Source organism: Asparagus officinalis, chromosome 4 (assembly GCF_001876935.1).
Source record: "Asparagus officinalis chromosome 4, Aspof.V1, whole genome shotgun sequence".
Taxonomy (NCBI): domain Eukaryota; kingdom Viridiplantae; phylum Streptophyta; class Magnoliopsida; order Asparagales; family Asparagaceae; genus Asparagus; species Asparagus officinalis.
Window position 1 is genome coordinate 8468802 of NC_033797.1, and position 25554 is coordinate 8494355.

General features: G+C 39.6%; 1 protein-coding gene and 2 long non-coding RNA genes across 3 annotated transcripts; all 3 read left to right on the top strand.

Annotated features, from left to right (window-relative positions):
* On the top strand, nt 359–15211 carry LOC109838149. Its single transcript, XM_020406615.1, has 6 exons — nt 359–1285; nt 1363–1545; nt 1614–2304; nt 14384–14520; nt 14590–14666; nt 15158–15211. Exons 1-6 carry the CDS (start codon nt 1174–1176, stop codon nt 15209–15211), a joined length of 1254 nt encoding a protein of 417 aa, XP_020262204.1. The 5' UTR covers nt 359–1173.
* LOC109835998 lies at nt 15856–16331 on the top strand. Its single transcript, XR_002245772.1, has 3 exons — nt 15856–16072; nt 16149–16232; nt 16303–16331. It is a non-coding gene; the product is annotated as an uncharacterized LOC109835998 (long non-coding RNA).
* On the top strand, nt 17237–17687 carry LOC109835957. The gene is made up of 3 exons (XR_002245748.1): nt 17237–17344; nt 17421–17537; nt 17656–17687. It is a non-coding gene; the product is annotated as an uncharacterized LOC109835957 (long non-coding RNA).

The window sequence follows — 25554 nt, forward strand, 5'->3', positions numbered from 1 at the left end:
GCTGCTCCAAAGAAACGTAAGGAAAGAGTCGTCATGGAACATCCTAACCGGATGACGGTAGAAGTTCTTAGTTGCGACGAAGAGGATGAAGAGGATATGGTGCCTCTCATTCGTCGGCAAATATCTCGAACTTCTACTCAAGCTCAAACTCAAGTTTCTCCCCGAGCTGAGTTACGCACCAAACATCGTCATGAAGGTTCTGGTGCACGCCCTCTGAAGAAACAGAAGAAAGCTGTTTCTAAACCGCGCGTTCATCTTCCTGCTGTAGAAGAGGCGTCTGGTCGTAGTGCTTCTTCTGATGAGCAAGGTAACGATTTGTTTTTATAGCTTTTACACTTTTTGACGTTCAAACTTATTTCATGTTCAACTTCTGCAGGGAGTCGAGAGGAAGGAGAATTGCCAGCTGATGCTGCTTCTCCCGGAGGTATGGAAATTGAGGAAACAAGCTTCGTCCAACAAATGCATGATGCTCTGAAGGAAGGATCGGCTGATGTTCCACCCACTCCTGACGTTGATCCATCAGCTGCGGACACAGGTACTGATCTTTCTCCTCTCGGAAGAGAAATCCGAGAAATGAATGAGTCGGACCGTGTGCCTCCTCTAATGACCTGTGCGCTTTCTCTCCTTTTAGTCAAATTAAAAGAAGCAGGTACCAGTAGTGGAGCTCTCGAATCAGCCCCGACCAATGAAGGTAAAATCGATCTTTGTCTTGGGCAGATTCGTCTAAATTTACATGTTATTTATGGTTCCTCATGTTCTTTAGACATCCCGATGCACGAGCCTATTGAAGGAGAAGCTACCCATGCCACCAAAGTCGATGATTTTAATAATTTCGACTTTAATATCTCAGAGGACGACCATCAACAAATCCTTGATTCTCTGTTAGAGAAAGCCTCTGATGCAACTATCGGCTCAGATGTTGGAATTGGTTCAACGGAAGCCGGTCCTTCTGAGAGTAAGACTTTGGTTCTGTGAACTCCACATATATATATACGTATATATTTTGACTTGATTAATCATATAAGTGTCTGAATTATAGGACCAACTGCTGGAGCTGATACTACTATAATTACTGGAACGTCTGATCGGCCAGAGGGTAGCGAACTCGTGCCATGGGCAGGAACTGAGGTTGATTTGCAATCATCAGTTCTTGAGCCTCAACCTTCTACTCCTATGGACCCTATGATGATAGAAGTCACTGTCACTCCCCAGATTAGTCCGGTCGCAACAAAAGCGAGACCAACTGAAGGCGTTGGTACGTCGGCTGATGTTATGCCTATTGCTGGTACATTTTACCCATAATTTTGTTTCAAATTTTGGGTTAACATCTCATTATGCTCATTGTAACTCCTTCGTTTGTAGAATCAACTCTTAAAGAGCCTCTTAGCTTGGACCCGCCGTCTTCTGAAGCTTTAATTGAAAAAGCCTCTGATGTAGCGGGTGCATCAACAGCTACCATTCCTGAATCAACCTTGGTTGTTCCGGAAATCAGGTTACCATCCTCGGGTGAACTAAGTCATGCTGAAGGTTCTTCCATCGAACTTGGTATGTCTTAGTTTGTTGTTTTGTATGTATATATATGTCCTGTACTGACCTATTTGCCTTCATCGCAGTTCCTTCATCATCATTATCAGATCGCATCCGAGCTTTGTTAGCAGACGAGGATCCGGATAAAGCCGGCATTTGCTCTGATCTCGACGGCTTCATCTCCTTTTTGAATTCTATGGTTGATCGTATTCTCTCCAAAGGATCGCGATTTGAGAGTTTTAAGAAACCTCTTGACCGCTATATATCAGGGATCCGTGATGAAGGATATAATGATTTAGCCGATTCGATCAACGCCTACATGGTTGACTTGAAGCAACATGTTGACCTTCTGAGGGGTCTTCGCACTGAAAGCGTACCTTCCTACATTGCTTCTCGCATGGACTCCAAGCTACAAGCGTTGCGTGATTCCCAAACATCAGCTAATCTCGAGCTCCAACAGCTAAGAGCCCACAGCGATCAACTTAGGATGAATGTTGGCAAGAGAATACAAGCCCAGGTTAACCTACGTCGGGATTTAGAATCGAGTCGAGCAGAAATAGCTCGCTTAGAGGAGGAACTTGCAATGGCCAAGGACGCTCATGATGTCTTGAAGTCTGAGTTGACGCAGGAGATTCATATTGAAGGCAACCTGTTACAGCAACTGAACCTTCAAGATAAAATAATTGCTGAAAAGGAACAAGAGGTCGTCGCGCTTCACAACGTTGACGAAGAAGCCTTTAAAATCAAATTGGCAGCTGAGCTTGAACAGGCTCGTGCGTTAGAGCTGTCAAAACTTGAAAATCAGATTAGTCAGTATAAACTTTTGTAATTGGAGGACATATATTTTTGTAGCTTTGTTTGAAAATTCTTGGTCAACATAATGAACCTTTTTGCTCATTATATTGAATCTTTTTGCTCATTGAGGTTTTATTATGATTACTCATTCTTGTTTAGAATAAATAACCATAATACTTATAGGATTTTTGGCAAATCCTCAGCCATCAACGGATTTGATATACCTTTACCGATTACCGTTTGAATCGGGCTAGTATGTGAATTATCTAAGTCCGTTTCACATATAACGTTGCGCTAAAAGAATTAAACTCTTTTAGACTTTGAACTACACTGTTGAATATGTAGGCTACATGTGTTAGATGTAGGCTTATCTCTAATAAGGGATAGAGATAACATCCCCCATGTGTGAACAACATGGATTTCAAAGTGTGAATAGGTTGCATTTCCTATATAGGACAACGAACCCAAAATCGGAGAGAAAAAGAATTGTATATTCCATTTCTCAATCTCTTGTTTGTTGGTAGAGATAAACCCATACTCGGAGAGGAAGAATTTTATATTCTATCTCCTGGTCTCTTGTTTGTTGGTAGAGATGAACCCAGAATCGGAGAGGAAGAATTTTATATTCTATCTCCTGGTCTCTTGTTTGTTGGTAGAGATAAACCCAGAATCGGAGAGGGAGAATTTTATATTCTATCTCCTGATGAAAAGGAAACTCACAGTGGAATCTCCACTTAGAGAAAATAGGTTGGTTTGAATAACCCTAACTGTCATAAGGTTTGATTACTCAATTCAAAAGTAAACCTTTCGTTCGCAAAAATGAATCGAAAGGAGATTTTGGTTGTGGTCCTAACTGTAGTAAGGTTTGACCAAGTGGGAATTTTGAGACGATCCTAACTGTAGGAAGGTTTGATCGCTCAATTTGTGGACCTCTCGTTCATGGAACGAATCGAGAGGGGATTTTGGCTTTGGTCCTAACTGTTTAAAGGTTTGACCAAGTGAGGAATAGGAGTAGGGTGCAAATAACAATGAGTTTGTTGATTTGCACAAACTAATCGGTGGGAAATTTTGATTTTAAACATAAGAATTTGACACGAAATAATCTGTCGACTGATACATACTGATGATCGTTGATCAATCCGACCGATGGGGGTTTCATAGCGTGAGATTACAAATCATCAAATCTCATCTTCCATGATTATATTACAAGGTTTTGCTGAGGAAAGATTAACTATCATTAAATCTCATCTCAACAAAAGTTGTAAAAGAACAGTGAATTATTCAAATGACCAGCTTCTCATTTAAAATAGTGAACTGATCTCGGGTTATCCTGAAATATCCTATATAGGATTCTCTAGGAACTTCCCGCTTTACACAGGTTATCCTGAATATATTACGGATAATATTTTTTCAGGAACGAGCAAAACTTCTGTCAACTTAAGTGGACGTCCACTAAGTTTCTTATCCATTGATGATTACTTGATTGAGCTACATTGTGGATGATCCGCTCCGTTAAACTTGATCTACATATTCTAAAACCCCAACACACCAAATTTGGTGTGAACTCGTTGTGGTTTGACCCTCCGTCGAGCCATGCAAAAAGTTCTATTCACTCGAAACCGTTAAAATTGATACGAGTGGATGAAGGGTCAAACTACGACGGGTTCACCCCAAATTTGGTGTGTTGGGGTTTTAGAATTCACATGATTGAGGGACATTGTGGATGATCCGGTCCGTTGAACTTGATCTACATATTCTAAAACCCCAACACACCAAATTTGGTGTGAACTCGTTGTGGTTTGACCCTCCGTCGAGCCATGCAAAAAGTTCTATTCACTCGAAACCGTTAAAATTGATACGAGTGGATGAAGGGTCAAACTACGACGGGTTCACCCCAAATTTGGTGTGTTGGGGTTTTAGAATATGTAGATCAAGTTGAACGGAACGGATCATCCACAATGTAGCTCAATCAAGTAATCATCAATGGATAAGAAACTTAGTGGAAAAAAACAAGAAAAGTTATCGTAGATGTCAGAGTATAGTAATTTTCCTAGTTTTACATTATTTGATTGACATATATTATAGTGAGATCGATGGCACGTAACAACAGCTTCGGTCAATTTCCCTTCAATCCCAAGGAATTTTGGTTGAAATTTACTGTAGCCGCGGGTCCTAGTAACCGTCACAGTAACTTTCCAAGCTTTCACCCTAAAACGTCCAAACAGCCTCCAAAGATTCAAAGAACATCTGCAAGGTTCAGGGATCGCAAGCAACAAAGAAAGAACCTGTGAGTGACGAAGGGTGAAAATGACATTATAGGACCGGGTCATTGTCTAGTCTAAGATTTAAAGAGCATCTTGGAAAACTTAAAAAGAGAAAATCACCAGCCTTATCCCCTTAATTTAGGTGCTGTTTTCAATCAAAAGCAGGGTTGGGTACCAACTCCAATTTGGATTTTCCTTCCTGCAGGAACTTCGCCAAGTTGAGTACAACCGTGGTTTTCTGAGCGAACAAGTTAAAGCTACTCTAAATCAGCGTACGTGTATTGTTCAAGTCAAATTTAGAATACCCCTTAAGTTTTGGGTTGTTAACTTTCAAAATGACAGTTTTTGGGTTCTCAGAAACCCATCTTCAACTTTCAACATTAAAAAAAAAAAACTTCCCTAACAGGTTGACCAGCAAGTTCTCACGAATAGGTAGTTCATGAATAATAGCTAGCTCATGATGAAACTACGCAAGGAATATTTTAGGATAAAATTACACATAAAGAGATCAATTATTATTATTATTATCTGCTTTCCTTCAGTAACAGGCATGTCCGTTTTAAGCTGTTTTAATCGCTAAAACTGAAAAGATAATCTATACCATAACTACTAAGTAGTAAGACTTCAAAATACACATGTTTTCCAGTTTTATGTACTTGAAAAGTCTTTTGCTTTCAATTCTATAGATAGAATTCTGCAGGCTGCTTTGAGGGCGACGATTGGGCCCACCAAAAGTTGGATAAGGAATGGGCCCAACTACAGAACAACGCTGCTTTGAGGTCATGGGTCCAAATTTTAATGACCGTGCTCTGCGGTTGTCATCGGATTCATTAGAATCATTATCATCTCAACTGTCTCTTCCCGGGGCAAAAAAATTAAAATATAAAACAAAAACAATAAATCAAGAAAAAATAGTACAGATAATAGGAACCAAGAGAATCATTTTTTACACTAATCTTTTAATTGGTTTGACACCTATTTTTTATTATTGTATTAATCAAGTGCAAATTACATAAAAAACCTAAAACTTTTAGCATTTTGTAGTAAACCCCAAAATTTTCAAAATCACAATAAATTTTCCAATAAATTTCTGCAGTTTGAAGATAGTCTTCATAAATTCGTGCTAAAACAACAACATAGAAAGACATTTTGAAAGTTATTGGGAGTTTGATGTAATTTATCCAAAGATGTATGCAGTTTTCTGCAAACACTAGTAGAAAAACGACAAAACTAGACGGAACAATCTAGACGGAAAAAATTTCCGTCTAGGTTGGAGCAAACTAGACGGAAAATTTCCGTCTAGATTGTTCCGTCTAGTTTGGATCAAACTAGACGGAAAATTCCGTCTAGTTTGACAAACGAGACGGAACAGTCAACCTAGACGGAATTCCGTCTAGGTTGACTATACAACCTAGACGGAATTCCGTCTAGGTTGCTTCAACCTAAACGAAAATTTCCGTCTAGGTTGACTATGCAACCTAAACGGAATACCGTCTAGGTTGAAGCAACCTAGACGGAATTCCGTCTAGGTTGCATAGTCAACCTAGACGGAATTCCGTCTAGGTTGAGGCAACCTAGACGGAAATTCCGTCTAGGTTGCCTAGGGCAATCTAACAAGTTTGCCTAGGGCAAATCAGCCGCCACCCCCCCCCCCATTTCTCTCTCAACTCCTTAGCTCTCCTCCCCTCCTCCCCCCCTCCCACCCCCTCCTCGCGGCGCTCCCCCGCCCGCCCGACAAACCCCGGCCTCCCGGACCCCCCTCCTTCGGCCACCCTCTTCCCGTTCCCTGACCATCCCCCTCACCCCTTCGCTCGACATCTCCTCACCCTCCCGACCCCCCCCCTCCTCCGGCCTCCCCACCCGCCCCTCGGCCCCTAGCCCTCGCCGGACCCACCTCCTTCGCCCCGCTTCCCCGAGCCCCTCCATCCCCCCCTCCGCCGACCCCCCCTCGCTCCGGCCTCCCCACCGCCTGCTCTCAGCGGCCTCACCCCCCTGTTCCGGACCGCGCACCCCCTCCTCCCGCCACCGGGCGTTTGCCTCCCTTCCCGAGCCTCAGCCATCCCCCGCTCCCCTTCCTCGACGCCTGTAGGCGTCAACAAAGGCTGAGAGTATCGCAAACAACAGCTCAAAGGAAGTCATCCAAAATATCAAAAAGAACACAAGTATAGACTGTCTTGCGGCATGCAAGACCAGTCTTTACTGTCCGTAGCACGGACAGACTTGACTGTCTCGCCGTGCGCGGAGACAGCTTCAACTGTCTGCGGGCGAGACAGGAGCTTTTACTAGTCTCGCCCGACGGCGAGACCAGTCATCATTGTCTCGCGCAGTGCGAGACAGTCTTTACTGTCGCGCCGAGTGGGCGAGACATGAATTTACTGTCTCGCACGTGCAGAGCAGCTCTCAGATGGTCAAAAACACCTTGGTAAACTGGCCCATATCACGTGGCCATTAACTGTCAAAGAACATGGGGAACGTCGTGGGCGAGAATCACGTGGATAACTGCCAAAATAACGGAGTTTGAAACGTGGGAAGGCAGTTAAAACGAAAACTGCCTGACGGTTACTGTTTCCGAGATAGCGTTTACTATCTCGCGGGCCGAGACAGCAAACACTGTCTCGCCCACCGAGACAGCAAACACTGTCTCGACAGCCGAGACAACAAATGCTATCTCGCGAGCTTGTTTTCTGCCAACTGTTCCTAGGGGCTATAAATACCCCCCGAAGGCCATTTTTTGGGGGGGCTGATCATTTTGAGCACTTCAGAGCAGACAGAGCAGAGTTCTTGAGCTTCCGGCAATCCCTTGAGATTCGAGCTTTGACTTGATTTCAAGAAGAACGACTATCTTACTTTGATAAGATATCGTTTCAAATTCTCACTTTGATAAACGAAGGAAGAATCATTAAACCCCTCACGATTCAATCAGGATCTGTGATTTGGTGGTCCACGAGTCAAAGCGCTCCCGGCACAGGCAAAGATCCCACGCAAGCAGCGATCCAAACAACGATCCTGCGTTTATTTCTCAAGAGTTGTAATTTTTCCTTTTGTTGTGTAAAAGGAGTCTTATAAAAAGGCTATCTTTTTTTTGAATTCGTTGTAATCGACCGAAGATATAATGAGTTCCATAACAGAACCAACTTTTTACGCAAACAAGCTGGCGACCACAGTGGGAGCCAACGGTCTCGCTGCCGAGACCGTCGTGTCGCAGCCGATCAAGAATCCAGTTGAATCCATGGTCGAATACGAATTTGACCAAACCAAGTTCGAGGAATATCTCTCATCATCCTCTTCAAGATCTTCATTGTCTCGCAAGTACAAGAGGATCTCGCAATTGAGGAAGACTTACATGCCAAAGAAGGCACAAAATGAAGACTCTCGCCTGATTGCTGCTGAGGATTTTACCCACAACACCTCTGCTCACAATGACTCTTATCTAGTTAAAGAGTCATCGAATCAAAGCCCACCGACACTGACGAAGAGGGCTCGTCAGAGACAACGTCAGCGCCGCGCTCGTCAAATAGCTAAGGCCTTGGAACAAACCGACAGAGTTCGTTATCATGCGGACTTAGAGTCGAGGAGGCATCAAGTGGTTCAGTTGTCTCAACGACCAATCATTCATGTCTCTACTAAACTCACGATGGAGGAATGGACTATTGTCAAAAGGACTCGTTCTACCCTCAAAGAACGTATACAAAAACGTCGTGCAAACGCTGCTCATGCCCGTGCTCTCTCACAACAAAGACGAGAAAGGAGGAAGGAAACGGTGACCAAAGGACCACCGAAACTCCGCCAAGTTTGGATTCCAAAGTCTGGACTTATGCAAAATCAGCATTCGGAGCCCGTTAAGACTCCATACCCTTGGATCGCTCAAAGACAGAAATAAATTATCCTGAGAATGCCAACAAGGTTTTACACCCCCAGAAGAAGACGCATTCACCAAATGATATCGTCATACCTGGGAGGTCATGCCAACAGACGATACGATTTTTTGGCAATCATACCGATGAATCATATTATCAAGTTGGGGTTGTGAATAATTTTCGAAAGAGAGTTATTCGAGAAATAAACTCCCGTTGTTCCTGTGCGCGACTCGTTAAAGCAGCAGCATTATCAGAATGTGACTGTTTCAAACGAGAAGCCATCCCACGAAGAGTCTCTGTATTGTCGAAGCCTAAGCCGAGACATTTCCGCAAGAGAAAATCAGCTGCCCAAGATGATGAATTCCCTGAAGTCACCATCAACGTGGCTGATAAAAGAAAGTCTAAGCGGCATTCAAGTGACTCAAATCCCGACTTTTCTCCGAGAGGAAAAGTCAATCCAAGAACTACTCAAAGGATGTCTCGACTCCAATTAGGAGCCATCAGACGCAGAGACTACAAAAGAATGCAAGAAGGAATGTCCTCGGAGGATGAATTCTCGGACACTTATTCTGCAATCGCTTCTGATGATACGATGTCTAGCACGGGACAAACCAAAGAAGTACTCACAATCACCTCTGATCAATTTGCTCAAATGCTTCAAGAAGCTCTAGCGAAGCAATGTGAAGAAATCAGAGCTGAGATGAAGACAGAGATGAAGTTAGCTATTCAACAAATGAGAGAGTTGCTAACTCAACAACCTCAACCTCCCGAGTCCAGCCAGCGAGCTGAATCCAGCCGCCACACTCAGAATGGTGTAGATGACAGTGATCCAGAAGTGGATAAAGTCATTATGGCTGATACACCTCCCAATGACAATAACACTGGGGGTGGTTCAACAGATCCTCCCAATAACAACATTGGGGGTGGTTTAATTACACCGCTTAGTAACACTAGGGGTGGCCCAATTATTTCTGCTCGACATCACTTAGAAAGAGATGAAGATGAGGACAAGAAAATGCAAGAGCTTGAAAACAAAATCAACGCTTTGATGACGGCTCAAGAAGTGAAAAAGACGGGTATTCCCTGTCCCTATTCAAGAGAATGGGATTCAATACCATACCCGTCAAAATTCAATCTGATTAACTTCACACCGTTTGAGGGGAAGAATTCGCCGATTCAGCACTTGATTTATTTCAAGTCTCATTTGGGCATAATCTCTGGAAACGAGGCTTTAATGGTCCGGTCATTCGTTGGCACCCTTCGTGGGCCCGCCTTCGATTGGTACCGACGGCTCAAGCCAGGGAGCATCAATTGCTGGGATGACGTGGAAAGTTTGTTCCTCAGCAACTTCTTCGATGATGATACCGAAGTGTCAGTCGGAACCCTTTTAGATGAGAAGCAAAAAGACGGAGAGTCAGTCAACGATTTTGTCAAGTGCTTCCGTGGCAAAGCAATGAATTGCAGAGATCCTATTACAGAGGAGTTCATCCTGCAAACATGCCATAATAACCTCTCCATTGATGTCGGAAAGAGTTAAAATTACGTGGTGAACAAGCTGAACACTTTCTTAAAAGAAAGAAAGTTGAGAGAGGTCAACCGACGACATCCACAATTCCTGTGAACGCAACTCTCGATCCGAGGTTCCAAAAAGAGTATTCTTTCGAAGATGATGAAGCTCCAGCCTTATTGGAATACCTCATCGCTAATGACAAAATTGAGCTGCCACCTATTAAAGATCAGGAGGGAGCTAAAATGATTACAGATCCAAACTACTGTGCATACCACAGAAGGGTTCTTCATCCCACCAATATTTGTTTTGGACTCAAAAACAAAATCTAAGCCCTAATTGACACCGACGTCATAACGGCAAAACAAGCCGATTAAAGACGACCTTACTCCATTGGATACACGAGTATAAACTGTTTCCCCATTACTCCATTGGATACACGAGTATAAACTGTTTCCCCATTACTCCATTGGATACACGAGTATAAACTATTTCCCCATTACTCCATTGGATACACGAGTATAAACTGTTTTCCTGACTCCGATGAGTATAAGAGTATAAACTTCTTCTCCATCTCACTCCAAAAAGTATACGAGTATAAACTGCTCCTTAATACTCCAATAGGTATATGAGTCTAAACTGTTTCCTCTCCTTCACGGGAAGTTCCTGGAGAATGCCATGCATGGTACTTTTAAGGATAACCCGATCATACAGCTAAACATGATGATAAACCCAGCTTCGCAAGAAAAGCTGGGGGTGGATGGTTCATGTAACGGGAAGTTCTCAGAAGAATGCTATATGTAATTTTCTTAGGGATAACCCGATCATTACAAACAAAGTGATAAACACTACATTCCCACGGTAATTTCCGAATACTCTTTTGCTGAGATGAGATTCGATCACTTCGTTGGATCAATCTTCCCTCACAAAATTCTATCTTGGTCAAACCTTTAAACAGTTAGGACCAAAGCTAAAATCCCCTCTCGATTCCTTCCATGAACGAGAGGTCCACAAATCAAATGATCAAACCTTTAAACAGTCAGGAGCGCCTCAAAACTCTCACTTGGTCAAATCTTACTACAGTCAGAACCATAACCAAAATCCCCTTTCGATTCATTTCATGAACGAGAGGTCTACTTTTGAATTGAATAATCAAACCCTATGACAGTCAGGATTATTCAAACCAATTCAGATTCTCTAAGTGGAAATCCCACTTCAAGTTTTCTTTAGACTAGGAGATAGAATATAAAATTATTCCTCTCCATCATTGGGTTCATCTCTACCAACAAACAAGAGACCAGGAGATAGAATATAAAATTCTTCCTCTCCATCATCGGGTTCATCTCTACCAACAAACAAGAGACAAGGAGATAGAATATAAAATTCTTCCTCTCCATCATCGGGTTCATCTCTACCAACAAACAAGAGACAAGGAGATAGAATATAAAATTCTTCCTCTCTATCATCGGGTTCATCTCTACCAACAAACAAGAGACAAGAAGATAGAATATAAAATTCTTCCTCTCCATCATTGGGTTCATCTCTACCAACAAACAAGAGACCAGGAGATAGAATATAAAATTCTTCCTCTCCATCATCGGGTTCATCTCTACCAACAAAAAAGAGACCATATTACTCCAATAGGTACACGAGTCTAAACTGTTTCCCTATCATCAACAGGAAGTTTCTGGAGAATATTACTCAGAATGTTCTTAAGAATAACCTGATTGCCTCCCAACGGGTATATGAGGTTAAACTATTTCCCGAATACTCCAATAGGTACACGAGTCTAAACTGTTTCCCTACCATCAACAGGAAGTTTCTGGAGAATATCAATCAAAATATTCTTAAGAATAACCTGGCTACCTCCCAACGGGTATACGAGGTTAAACTATTTCCCGAGAACTCCAAAAAAATACATGAGTATAAACTGTGTTCCTATGAAGACTGATACAGTGATTAACAATGCGGCATCAATTTGATGACAAAGGCTGAATTCACAAGTACAAATTCCAGCTTCAACTCAAGATCTCGACGACGGTCAAGCGATGAACGCCATGCCGAAAGGACCTTAGCTATTCTACAAAGCACTTAATAGACTGAGAAACAAAGAGATCAAATGTTGAAGCCATCTACAGGTTCTTCTATACGATCTACCCAACCAAGCATTGAAAGGATCATAAGTAAGACCTATCTTATCCAAAGCATCCCAGAACTCCTCTATAAAAGATTGAGTCTGGAATACTTTGGAGGGGGTATCTGTAGGCGTCAAAAAATGCTGAGAGATATCCAAACACAGCTCAAAAGGAAGTCATCCAAAATGTCAAAAAGAACACAAGTATAGACTGTCTCGCACGCGAGACAGTCTTTACTGTCTCGCGGGCGAGACAGACTTTTACTGTCTCGCCCACGCTCAGACATCTTCACTGCTCTCGCTGTGCGAGACAGTCTTTACTGTCTCGCCGTGCGAGATAGAATTTACTGTCTCGCACATGAGACAGCTCTCAGATGGTCAAAACCGCCTTTGTAACTGCCCTACACGTGTCCATTAACTGCCAAAGGATGTGGAAAACGTCGTGGGCGAGAATCACATTGATAACTGCCAAAATAACGGAGTTTGAAACGTGGAAAGGGAGTTACAGCGAAAACTGCCAGGAATATTCATTTTTCGAGACAGTGTTTACTATCTCGCGGGCCGAGACAGCAAACACTCCGAGACAGCAAATGCTGTCTCGCGAGCCTGTTTTCCGCCAACTGTTCTTGGAGGTTATAAATATCCCCCGAAGGCCATTTTTGAAGGGGGCTGATCATTTTGAGCACTTCAGAGCAGACAGAGCAGAGTTCTTGAGCTTCCGGCAATCCCTTGAGATTCGAACTTTGACTTGATTTCAAGAAGAACGACTATCTTACTTTGATAAGATATCGTTTCAAATTCTCACTTCGATAAACGAAGAAAGAATCATTAAACCCCTCACAATTCAATCAGGATCTGTGATTTGGTGGTCCACGAGTCAAAACGCTCCCGGCACAGGCAAAGATCTCACGCAAGCAGCGATCCAAACAACGATCCTGCGTTTGTTTCTCAAGAGTTGTAATTTTTTCTTTTGTTGTGTAAAAGGAGTCTTATAAAAAGGCTATCTCTTTTTTGAATTCGTTGTAATCGACCGAAGATATAATGAATTCCATAACAGAAACAACTTTTGACGCAAACAAGCTGGCGACCACAGTGGGAGTCGAACCCACGACCTTTTGATACTCCAATAGGTATATGAGTCTAAATTGTTTCCTACTCTTGACGGGAAGTTCCTGGAGAATTTTTACATATAATATTCTTAAGGATAACCCGGTCATGTAACTCAGTATGATGTCAGACCCAGTTTCGCACGAGTTCAATTCTGAAAACCCTAACTTAACTACATGTTAATTCATTTGAACAACACCAGTAATCATATTTTTTTTAAACACTTATAAACCCTAACTCATTTAAGTTTCATTCGTGCTATAAGTATGTGTGATTATTTAAGTTTGTGATGTGAAAATATGTGAAATAATTTTTTGTAAAAAATAGAGTGATATATAACACATTATAAATTTTTATAATGTGTTATAATCCAATTTAGGTGAATAAAAAGATAACGTTATCCCTAGACTTCCGTCCAATAATTACATCCAATTATTTGGACTTATAATATATGATATACGACTCAGATTTGGGTAGGAGACGAAGTTTTCTCCCAAAAATGAGCGTTTATTTTATATTATAGGAATAAAAAATTGGTACTGAAATTCGTAATTATTGGATCTGTCCTTCTCGGACGGGTTAGGAATATAGTAGTGCATACATCCAACTTTGTATACTTTGTATATTTTCATTCTTGAAAGTTTTGGCAGCACCTATTCGTTGTTCTCCGTGTACAATAAGCGTATGTTGTTCTGTGTTTCGGGTTATTACTGATACGCATAATAACATCCGCACAGTGTACAGGGAGAACAGCGGGTAGGTGCTGCCGAAATTTTCAAGAAATGAAAATATACAAAGTATATGAAGTTGGATATAAGCACTACTATATTCTTAATGGATAGAAGTCTTCCTATGACAGCCGCAAGATTAGTGTAATTAGTTTTTACGTATGTTTTATATATATTTTATGTAGATAAATATTCATATTGTTAAATGATATATGAACGTATGTTTGATGTGTGTTGAATGTATAAGAGTAATGGATGTATTAGTAGTTGTGAGACTAATCGTATTTAATATTTATATATAATTTATAGATGAGGATAATTCCTGACAAGTCATGGATAGATATCCCTAGGCATCGTAGATTTCACGACACACGATACAAGGAGGGATGTGAAGCCTTCATGCGTTATGCAAAAATGAATCCGAGAAATTTAAAAAGCGGTGCTATGTACTGTCCTTGTTGTAGGTGTAGGAATTTGAAGCTGCTGAATAGAAATGATATACGGAATCACCTAATAAAATCAGGTTTTGATGAGAAATATAAATACTGGAACTGGCATGGGGAGGGTATCACTGAAGATGAGGATCCAAATATGCATGTTGGTACGTCCGGTGGCCAACGAATAGATGACACAGAAACATTGTTGAATGATATTTTTTCTCGACCTACAGAATATGATGTTGATGATAATGTCGAGGATGATATTGGGGACAAAAGTGAATATGATAACGAAGTTGAATCTGAAGAGGTAGGAGGTGTCGCAAGTGTCGAAAATATTGATGATATGCATTCCTCCGTAGAAATAAAGCGAATAATGGAGCTACTAGAAGATAGTGAAAATGACTTATATGAGGGATGTACCGAGTACTCCAGATTTTCATTTATGCTGAAACTCCTTCATATTAAGACACTTAGCGGTATGTCAGATAATTATTTTGAAATGCTTCTTGATTTGCTTCGGACTGTAATCCCTGGAGGAGAGAATAGCATACCCCAAACAACTTATCAAGCTGAGAAGATTGTCTCTGCTCTGGGTCTTGATTATAATAAGATTGATGCATGTCCGAATGATTGTATTTTATACCACAAAGCCAATAAAGACCTTCAAGAGTGTCCGACATGTGGAGTTTCTAGGTGGAAACAGCGCACAAATTCTTCAACAAGGATTACAACGGAGACAGTGATAACACAGAAGAAAATTCCAGTCAAAGTGCTTCGATATTTTCCATTGGCTCCTAGATTGCGAAGATTATACATGAACAAGGAAACGGCAAAGAATATGAGGTGGTATAAGGTTGAAAAATCACTTCTTGATGATACTACATTACCAGATGAAATTATTATCCATGCACAACGTCCTTATCACGAAGTGAGACGTTATAATGAGCATTTGGTGAATGGATATAAATTTCGAACGTTAGAGACCGATGATAGGAGGGTAACTCAGAACAGTGGGGTCATGGGCTTGTTTGCTCAAGAATGTTTTTCAAGTATAAGAGATCAGAATCCAATTCTAGCTGACATATTATATTATGGCCAATTAGAAGATATCGTTGAGGTAATTTACGGGTTTGGTAAACCAAAACAATGTACTTACACGATGTTCAAGGTTCGGTGGTGTCCTGCAAAAAAGCAAAAGGATCATTATGGATTTACACTAGTCAATCTTCACCGAGAAGTATATACGGATGAGAAATTCATTTTCGCAGAACAAGCTGATCAATGCTTCTATGTGAAAGATCTGAATGTCATGTCTGATTGGGTGGTTTTGTACAAGGAGCCAAGATCTGTTGTTCTTCCTAATAACAATGAAAAAATATTGAAGAAAGTGAAGATAATTATAGTGAACCAATCGGTTCATCTGATGATGTTTGGCAAAAATTCTCTTACGCACAGAATATGGCGCTAGATGTAGGTATGAACTATATATGTTACACCACATTATCGATTTTTATCTTATCATAATAAAAACAATAATGCATTTCATAACAACATATCTCATGAGCATGTATACAATTTTTTCTTAACGATTGTCTTTATTATATTTGCAGATGAGGAGGAGGATGAGGAGGCTCTTTGACCTGGAGGGTGATCGCTCACGGAGTATCACCCCAGGTAGTGGTGCTGATGATCCACTACCATCTCCGGATGCAGGTATAAAAATTAATTAATACTTTAACATGTTTTATAAATTTTTAGTTATCTAGCTCATAGTGTTCATTTGTTGTAGATGCTGGATATTCATCACCCGGCCCCTCTGATGCAGCACCAGAACCATCCCCCGACGCAGCACCAGAACCATCCCCCGACGCAGGTATTAAATATTTAATAATTGATAATGTTCAATTAAAATTTAATATTAATGATTCTTCTTTCTTATGTAGGTGCTACTTGGACCCCGACATATCCATCATATACATTCCATACTGATTTGCGGCCAAAAACCCAGGACTTTCTCAGTTTACCTTTACCTCCGGACTCTCATAAGTCCAAGGCTGACTTAAGGAAGTACCACCCACGTGCTGCGAGAAGGTATCAGGAAATGCTTCCTACGTTGGAGACTAGGAAAGCTGATGCACTCGCAGCAAAAGAAAGAGAGATAGCGAATGGTAAATTATATAAATACTTTTAATTTTTACATTTGTATATTATATGATATATTATCATGTTGTCATTATTGTAGGTGCTAAGAAGGATCGCATAGAGGGACGACGTGGCGGAGGTAAGCCTGATTCTAAACAACCGCCAAGAGGAATGAGGGCCATTATTAGGTGGAATAGTTCTAATTTACCCGTTGGTCCTTGGTCGGCCCGATTGAATGCATATATTGGGGTTCTCGTGCGTAGAGCGACCATTATCAACCCTTATTTTTATTTTCGAGAATTACCATGGACCGCATACGAGGCGATATGGACTGCCCTTATGGTAAGTGCATATTGTTTTAGATTTTCATTTATTAATAATTAGTAATTGATATTAAATTATCCTTACTAAATGTGTATGTAAATCTACAGGACTGCTTCTGCCTTGAGGACTTTGAGGGGGCTTGGAAATTGGAATTATGTGTTCAATGTTAATGTGTTTAATGTCAAGGTTGAAGCAGTCCTCAAACAATGGAGGCATGAGATCAAACATGAAACCTATGATAGGTATGAGGAAGACTGGCAGAGGTTTTTAAACCTCGATGACCGAGTTGACGAGATTCATTTCACGGCTCTCCTCATGTATTAGGACAGCGATGCCGCTAAGGTTAGTTTCATGAAATTTAGTTTATAATTTTAAGATATTATTTCATTTTATATTTACAGAATTTTTTTAAAGAATAAATCCACGAAGGGGTCAGAAAATAGAAGAAAGAAGCTGCATGACCATCACTTGGGCTCACACTCCTACGCCAATCTGGAAGATGTTTATTGTCAAGATACGGTATATGTCATTTAAAGATTTAAAAGATCTTAATGTTTAGTATGATTATGAAATCTCATAATTTATAATATGACAGGGGAAATCATTAATGCCGATACACTTGAGGGCCAGAGCGGCATATGGTACTTTTCGTGAACAATATAGGGGTGATGAGAGGAATCGGGATAAGATCACGGCAAATCTCGAGTTAGTGGTGAGACTTATACATATCTTGAGTAGTATTATTAATTCTATTTTGTTAACACTACGAGGAAACGAGAACACAAATAATATGGTCATTATCTTGAATTAACTATAAATATGTGATTTAGGAGGGATTTGAGACTGCATCCAAGGAGGCTGCATCTGTGTACATTTCGCAGGAGGAGGAACAAACCGAGCCAGACCCTCACATGCTTTCTGCAGAGGAGAACATCAATCTCACACAGAACCTGATGGGTCATAATAGGTAAGGATGGTGAAAAATCGAATCAATTTGAATACTACATACTATTTATATTTGTTTACCATTATTGAATTTGAGAGCAAAGTTTAATATTTATTTCTCCCTAATAATAGGAGAGGAAGATATCCTCTACATGGTGTCGGAGCTTCACCTGGTATAAGCATCAGATCGTCCACAGCATCCTCCACACCATCTACATCGACGAGAGCAGCCACAAGCAGTTTCCAGGCTATGCCATTTGTCGCACGTATCTCTGCGTATCTGATTGACAAAATTGACCCGGAGCTGCATATTCAGGTGACTAATGAGATGACTAGAGTTGCGCTGACGGCGAACTCGATGGACGATCTCATGGGGTATGTTATACAATATTTAGGCGGTGCTATTCCTTATAGCACGTTGTAGGCGTCAAAAAATGCTAATAGATATCCCAAGCATAGAGAAGATCATTCAAAAATTCACAAGAAAGGATTTCATACTGTTTTGGAAAAAAATCAAAACAAGTATGAACTGCCTCGCCAGCGAGACAGTCTTTGCTGCCTCGCCAGCGAGGCAGTCTTTGCTGCCTCGCCAGCGAGGCAGTCTTTGCTGCCTCGCCAGCGAGACAGTCTTTGCTGCCTCGCCAGCGAGACAGTCTTTGCTGCCTCGCCAGCGAGACAGTCTTTGCTGCCTCGCCAGCGAGACAGTCTTTGCTGCCTCGCCAGCGAGACAGTCTTTGCTGCCTCGCCAGCGAGACAGTCTTTGCTGCCTCGCCAGCGAGACAGTCTTTGCTGCCTCGCCAGCGAGACAGTCTTTGCTGCCTCGCCAGCGAGACAGTCTTTGCTGCCTCGCCAGCGAGACAGTCTTTGCTGCCTCGCCAGCGAGACAGTCTTTGCTGCCTCGCCAGCGAGACAGTCTTTGCTGCCTCGCCAGCGAGACAGTCTTTGCTGCCTCGCCAGCGAGACAGTCTTTGCTGCCTCGCCAGCGAGACAGTCTTTGCTGCCTCGCCAGCGAGACAGTCTTTGCTGCCTCGCCAGCGAGACAGTCTTTGCTGCCTCGCCAGCGAGACAGTCTTTGCTGCCTCGCCAGCGAGACAGTCTTTGCTGCCTCGCCAGCGAGACAGTCTTTGCTGCCTCGCCAGCGAGACAGTCTTTGCTGCCTCGCCAGCGAGACAGTCTTTGCTGCCTCGCCAGCGAGACAGTCTTTGCTGCCTCGCCAGCGAGACAGTCTTTGCTGCCTCGCCAGCGAGACAGTCTTTGCTGCCTCGCCTCGTGTTTTTGCTCTCTGTCGGTCGACCGACGAAATTTCCGGTCGACCGACTATATGACCGTTGCTTTTTTCAACGGCTATTTTCTGAGCGTTTGCTGGGGCTGTTTTGTCTTTTTGCTTGGGGGTTTTGGCTGAAGTTTGAGAGTTTTTGCTTGGGGTTTTTGGCTGAAGTTTGAGAGGGTATAAATACCCCATTGCTGTCATCTTTCAAGGTAGATAAGAGAATGGTTTAAAAGATTTTAACAAGGGTTTAAACTTGTTTAGTGTTTGTTTAAGTTTGTTTTAAGAAGCTTTTAAGCATTTGAGTGTTTCGGTTTTGTGATTCAATTCTACAAGAGCTTGTGGAGATCATCTATTGGTGTTTGAGCATTCAACTATTCTCCCTCCAACTCTTGATATATTGAGAAGTTTTCTAAACTCTATTTCTAGCTATTTTATATATTTGATTATCATTGTTATTTTATATATTTAGCTAGAACTACATTGAGTTTAGTTTTGATTTATATCTCTTTATTCACACACAACCTTTTGAGCTTATTGTATTTACATTCATAGTATAATTTGGGGTTGTGAGTTTGTGACTAAGAGTTGTGCTTAATTGAGTTCTCACATTGTTTTGAGAACAATCATTTGTTATATTTGTGCTTATTGTGAGAATCACTTTGTAATACACTTGTACACCGAGTGAGGAGTGTGTGGTGAGAGTCGGGGATCGTCCCAAGAGGAGTGGCATCGGTTGACGTTCCTAGGGAGAGGTTGTAACCGAGCACTTGAGGGAGACACGGCTAGGTCCAATACTTAGTGGGTGTAGAGTGTGATTGCAAGAATGTGAGTTGTAAAGTTTTCGGTTAGCTAGAAAATGAACGTAGAAAACCCGGTTGAGTTAGTGGATTTTTCCCCGGGAGTTGGAGCGGAGACGTAGGACGGAAGGTCCGAACTCCGTGATCATATCGCTTGTTTGAGTTTGTCTTTGGCATAGTTGTTTTTGCATTTATTTTATATCGCCAATTGTGCATTGCTCATTCACTTTATCCACTATCTTGTTTAGATGGTTTATCCCTTGTGTTAGTTTATATATCCTTGCATATATATATTCATCATATAGGATATATCTTATTGTTTACATTGCTTATCCTAGCTTACAAATATTGTTGTTTTTCATACTTGCTAGGATAACGTTTTAATTAATTTTAATTGGCATTTAATCGGATTAGATTAGCATAAGACCCTAATCACCCCCCTCTAGGGTCTAACATTACGCTGACGGCGAACTCGATGGACGATCTCATGGGGTATGTTATATAATATTTAGGCGGTGCTATTCCTTATAGCGCGTATGGTGGTGTCATACGGATCATTAGCTCGATTGGCGATAATTCCGGTGCTAGACAGAGTAGTGCTCAGGTACCTTATTTTTTCTTATATTTATAAATTTATTTTTATCTAATATGTTATCAAACACCACATAATGATTATTCAATTAAAACATTCAGAGTGGAGATATTGGAGGGAGCAGCACTCGTTCTCGTAATCGGGATAGAGATACCCCCGCCGACGACGATGGATGAAGTTTTTTTATTTTTAATGCAATAAACAGTTTTATTTGTTATAACACTATATTTATTCATGTCGTGTATTATCTTAGTCATGTGCATTGTTAGTATATATGTTGTTGGGTGTGTTTTAGACGGAACTGATTGATGTATATTTTGAAGTGGATGGTTGGATTTGTACAATGTGTTGGATTTGGTTATATAGATGTTTTTGAATGGAATTGTTATGAATTTTGATTATGATTGGATGGTTGAATGTGGCGTGTATAATATTTTTTGGATGTATTCAAATATTAATGTAATTGTACAGGGAAATACAAAATTTAATTAATTTTTTTCCCTGAAAAAAAGCAATCTAGACGGAATTCCGTCTAGATTGAGTTAACCTAGACGAAATTTCCGTCTAGGTTGTGAAAAACCAACCTAGACGGAAATTCCGTCTAGGTTGACAGACCAGACGGAATTCCGTCTGGTCTGTCAACCAACCTAGACGGAAATTCCGTCTAGGTTGACAGACCAGACGGAATTCCGTCTGGTCTGTCAACCTAGACAGAATTCTTTATTCCGTCTAGGTTGACTTCCGTCTAGATTGATCAACCTAGACGGAATTCCGTCTAGTTTGCTTCAATCTAGACGGAAGCAAAATAAACCACTCAAACTAGACGGAATTCCGTCTAGATGACCTAATCTAGACGGAATTTCAATCAACCTAGACGGAAATTTCCGTCTAGGTTGATCGTTTTTCTACTAGTGAAATTTTTTTGGGGTTTAGTGCAAATTTTAAAAGTTATTGGGGGTTCACTACAAAATGCTGAAAGTCCTTGGGGATTTAGTGTAATTTATCATCAATTTTATATATGATATATGAACCTAGGGCTTCCAGCAATATATATATATACATATATAATTTGATAGTGTATCACTTTTTTTGTTCTTATCCTCCCCTAAAGAACCCTTAGTTCTCATTTTTTAATTTGGGATCCTCCTATTAAAAGATATTGGAGGGTCGCTAAAATTTTCTTCACAATCATTAATTATTCGATTGACGATTATAATCCAATCTAGAGTAAAGATAAGAATCATAATAGTACACAATAGTCCTGACAATAAGATTAAGAGTTTCCTGTGCATGCTAGGAGAGGTAGTCTTCTCGCTGCTTTGAATCTCCCAAGGAGACGTGCTCCGATTGATACCATATGTCTTTGTGTCGAGAGCAGAGGTGAGAGATGTATGGAATCCAAGTTATATGGCTCTCTTCTCATATTTTATTGGCTATGGGGGAAAATTTCCCCACTGTTTTTCTTTGATGCGTGACAGCACTATCCACAGATCAGTTCGAGCTTTGGTGTGTTGGGTGTTGGTTAATATATGGCCATAGAAATTCTTTTTTGTTTGTGCAATGACATAGTCTGTACAATAGCTATGATTGAGTAATAACAAATTCTCATTTGATACTAGTATTTATTTAAGATGATACAATACAGGCAAACACACGTGTACAAAAGTTATTACACTAACTAACACAAAAATTAGCATTTACGTTGATTTCAACTTTAGAGCCATCGATAGTCAAGGAGGACCCATTGGTGGTCAAGACTCATCGACGGTGTACACTAAACAATCGCAGAATTCCAGAAAGTTGATTTCGAAACATCGATAGTCCATATATAGTGACCCATGGATGGCCACGACCCCATCAATGGTGTATAGTGGCTAATGGCAGATTTATGGAAACACGAAATCAAACCATTGATGATTTACAGACACGCATCGATGGTGCTTAGGGTCCCATCAATGATCGTGAGGAACTATCGATGAAGATGACAAGAATTTGCAGATTTCAAGATTTAATCACAACCATTCGTTCATACCTTTCATCTCTATCTGCTACTATGATTTAGATATCTCTTTCCTAGTTTATTAGAGGCTATATAAGATTGAAAAAGATAATATTTGAGGAGAATTCTAGGGTTTGGAAAGAGAAAGCTTGAAGAGAGAAAATTCTAGGATTTGTGTTAAGAAGATTGATTTATGATTTGAACCCCGAAGCCTCAACAAACTCTTTCTTGTTACACTCAATATCTTCGGATCATCTTAGTAAGGAGAATTGCCCTTAGACTCAACATCTGAGCTTCACTTCAATCTTTTAAAAGATCGTTTGTTTAATCAAAAGGACTGTAAGATCATTCTAATTATGTGCTTAAAATGTTCTTGGTTATTTATTTCAAACTTTATTTTACAACGTACCCATGTCGGTAATAATTGAAGGTTGGTATTAGCTAGGGTTAGGTGTTGCTCATTATCAAGAGTTAGGTTAGATGACTGGTTTTGGGCACATTGTAGGACGCAGTCTTTATGAGCCTATCGAACCGGGTTGTGATTTAGGAGAAGTCTTGACATAGTGAGAAAGTCCCTTCATGAGAAGAAATAATGGACATAAGATTATCATTCGAACCAGTATAAAAATCTCGTGTGTTCCTTGGTTAGTTTTTGGTTTGGTTGTAGCTTTTAATTTTCTATATTTTCGCTACATATTCTGTGTTTTAGAAAATAATGACAGTGAACCTATTCTCCCACCTCTAAACTTGCATATCAGATCTAACGAGTGGTATCAGAGCCTCATTACCCATCTTTAGGATTCACAATCTAGAGTAGAGATGTCTAGTTTGACCATTGCAATTGCTTTTCCTGAGGGACACCACAGTGAATCGACCCCTACTTTTCAATGGGACAAACTACATCTATTGGAAAGCATATGAGTGTATTTTTGTTGTCCACTGATTATGATGTCTGGAATAGTGTTGACGACAAATATAGTGAAACTAGTAACTACCATTGTGGAGAGGTTGCAATTGTCACACCTAGAGACAAGTGGATCGCTCAGGATAATTTTTATTATTATTTATACGCTAAACCTATGAACGCTCTTTATTGTTAGGTCTCGTATTTTGATGATGGTTTACAAAACTCATTTGGTACTAATTGCTTGCCAAGTGATATTATATAGGATATATATTTTATCAAGCAATATAGTGCCATAGTTGGAGGTTGGATGAAATTGAGCTTAACGATGACATCTAAAGAAGGTTGACGAAAATTTGGAATGAAGCATTTACACACTCAAGACAAGACTCACTATTGCGCTTCATCCATTTTTACCAAGATCAAGCTCAAACGAAGATTTCTAAGGTTGGATATATTGTTTCTAGTTTAGGTCTTATACTGTGTGTGTTATACTTTAAAGCTCAAATATTACATACATACACGTTTTCGTTTTATAGCTTTCAAGTTTAAATAAATATGAAACATATATATATATATATATATATATATATATAAAGCTAAAATATTACATACATACACGTTTTCGTTTTGTATATATATACTATATAAAAAGTATAGTATATATATATATATAAGTATATATATATAGTAGTATATAGTATATATATATAGCTCAAATATTACATGACATACACGTTGATTTTGTTTTATAGCTTTCAGTTTAAATAATATGGAAAACATATATCATATAAAGCTCAAATATTACATACATTGACACCGTGTTTTGTTTTATACTTTCAAGTTTAAATAAATATGAAACAAGTTAAGTATATATAATATATATATATAATATATATGACTACAATATATATATATAGTATAGTATATTATAGTATAGAGAGAGAGAGAGAGAGAGAGATATATAATAGAGAGACGGAGGAGAGGAATATTGTATGCTTGTACCGGCAAGCACAATTTGTGCTTGGTAGTGAGGTGGAATATATCCCTCCACTCATTCGAAATGGACAATTCACCATGAGGTGAACATGTGTCCCCCCAATCTGAATGAGTGGAATGGGAATGAGACCACCTCACGTACCCAGAACACAAATTTGTGCTTGGTAACCAAGCATACCCATTTTTCTCATATCATAATATTATCACTATTATATATATATATATATATATATATGATAAAAATATGATTAATTGACATTTTATATCTCGAGATATTTCATGTTATATTATCTTATAGCTAGTTTTAAACTTATCATGTTTTGTATTGTGAAATAGTTTGTTAAAAAGTTTTATATGTTGTTTATAAGATATTTTAGTATATATCAAGAGTTTCTTAGCATACTTTTGATAATATACATATATTCATTCTTTATATATACAAATGTGAATTTATGCTAAAAATATATTAAACAAAGAAGTGTATTTGTCCAAAGATAATAAAAAAATCCATAGTCTTACAAAATCCACATAAAATTGAGTATATATACTAAAAGATAGTCAAAGAACCATACTTATGGATTATATTTGTGCAAATCTTAAAGGATAACCATCTTGTACTAAATATTTTTATATTTTGAGATGGCGTGAATTGCCCTCCAAATACTATTGTTTTTCCTCCTAAATATTATACGGTTGAGGTGATAGGGTGACGCTTTTGTCTTTAGTTTTTTAAGTTGAGATAGTTCAAGGCTTATTATCACTCATTATTCTCTTTGATATATCTAAATTTATCAAATGAACTAGTATTATAATTCTTTTTACTAGTTATTTTATATGCTCTACAATGATATTTTTCATCATTTTATATGTGATTTTTCTCATAATCAAATATTTTATGATTAGATTTTAATCTCATGTTCTATTTATATAAATTTATGTGTGAACTGGTATGTATATCTCTTCCTTACACCTTTTGATAACTTTTTTCTGGAATTTTTAAGTATAAAGATTAATCATTGGCATGTTTTTTCATCTTTTGATAACAACAAAATAGGGAGAAATTTTTGTGTGAAATTTAAATTTTTTTACATGAGTGGAGTTTTTCAATCAAGTGTTTTCAAGTGGTTTTCAAGTACTTTTAATTTCTTTTACTTTGCTTTGAAATTTTTTGAAACAGTAAGTACATTGTTTTTTTTTTTTGGGGGGGGGGGGGGTGTTTTTTT

What these genes read in the sequence shown, in the direction of transcription:
- LOC109838149 (XM_020406615.1), top strand. Translation starts at nt 1,174, where the DNA reads ATGGACCCTATGATGATAGAAGTCACTGTCACTCCCCAGATTAGTCCG. An exon ending in GAGCTTGAACAGGCTCGTGC is followed by an intron (nt 2,305 to 14,383) that starts GTTAGAGCTGTC and finishes TCCTTGTTGTAG; the next exon opens with GTGTAGGAATTTGAAGCTGC. An exon ending in ACGAAGTTGAATCTGAAGAG is followed by an intron (nt 14,667 to 15,157) that starts GTAGGAGGTGTC and finishes ATTGGCTCCTAG; the next exon opens with ATTGCGAAGATTATACATGA.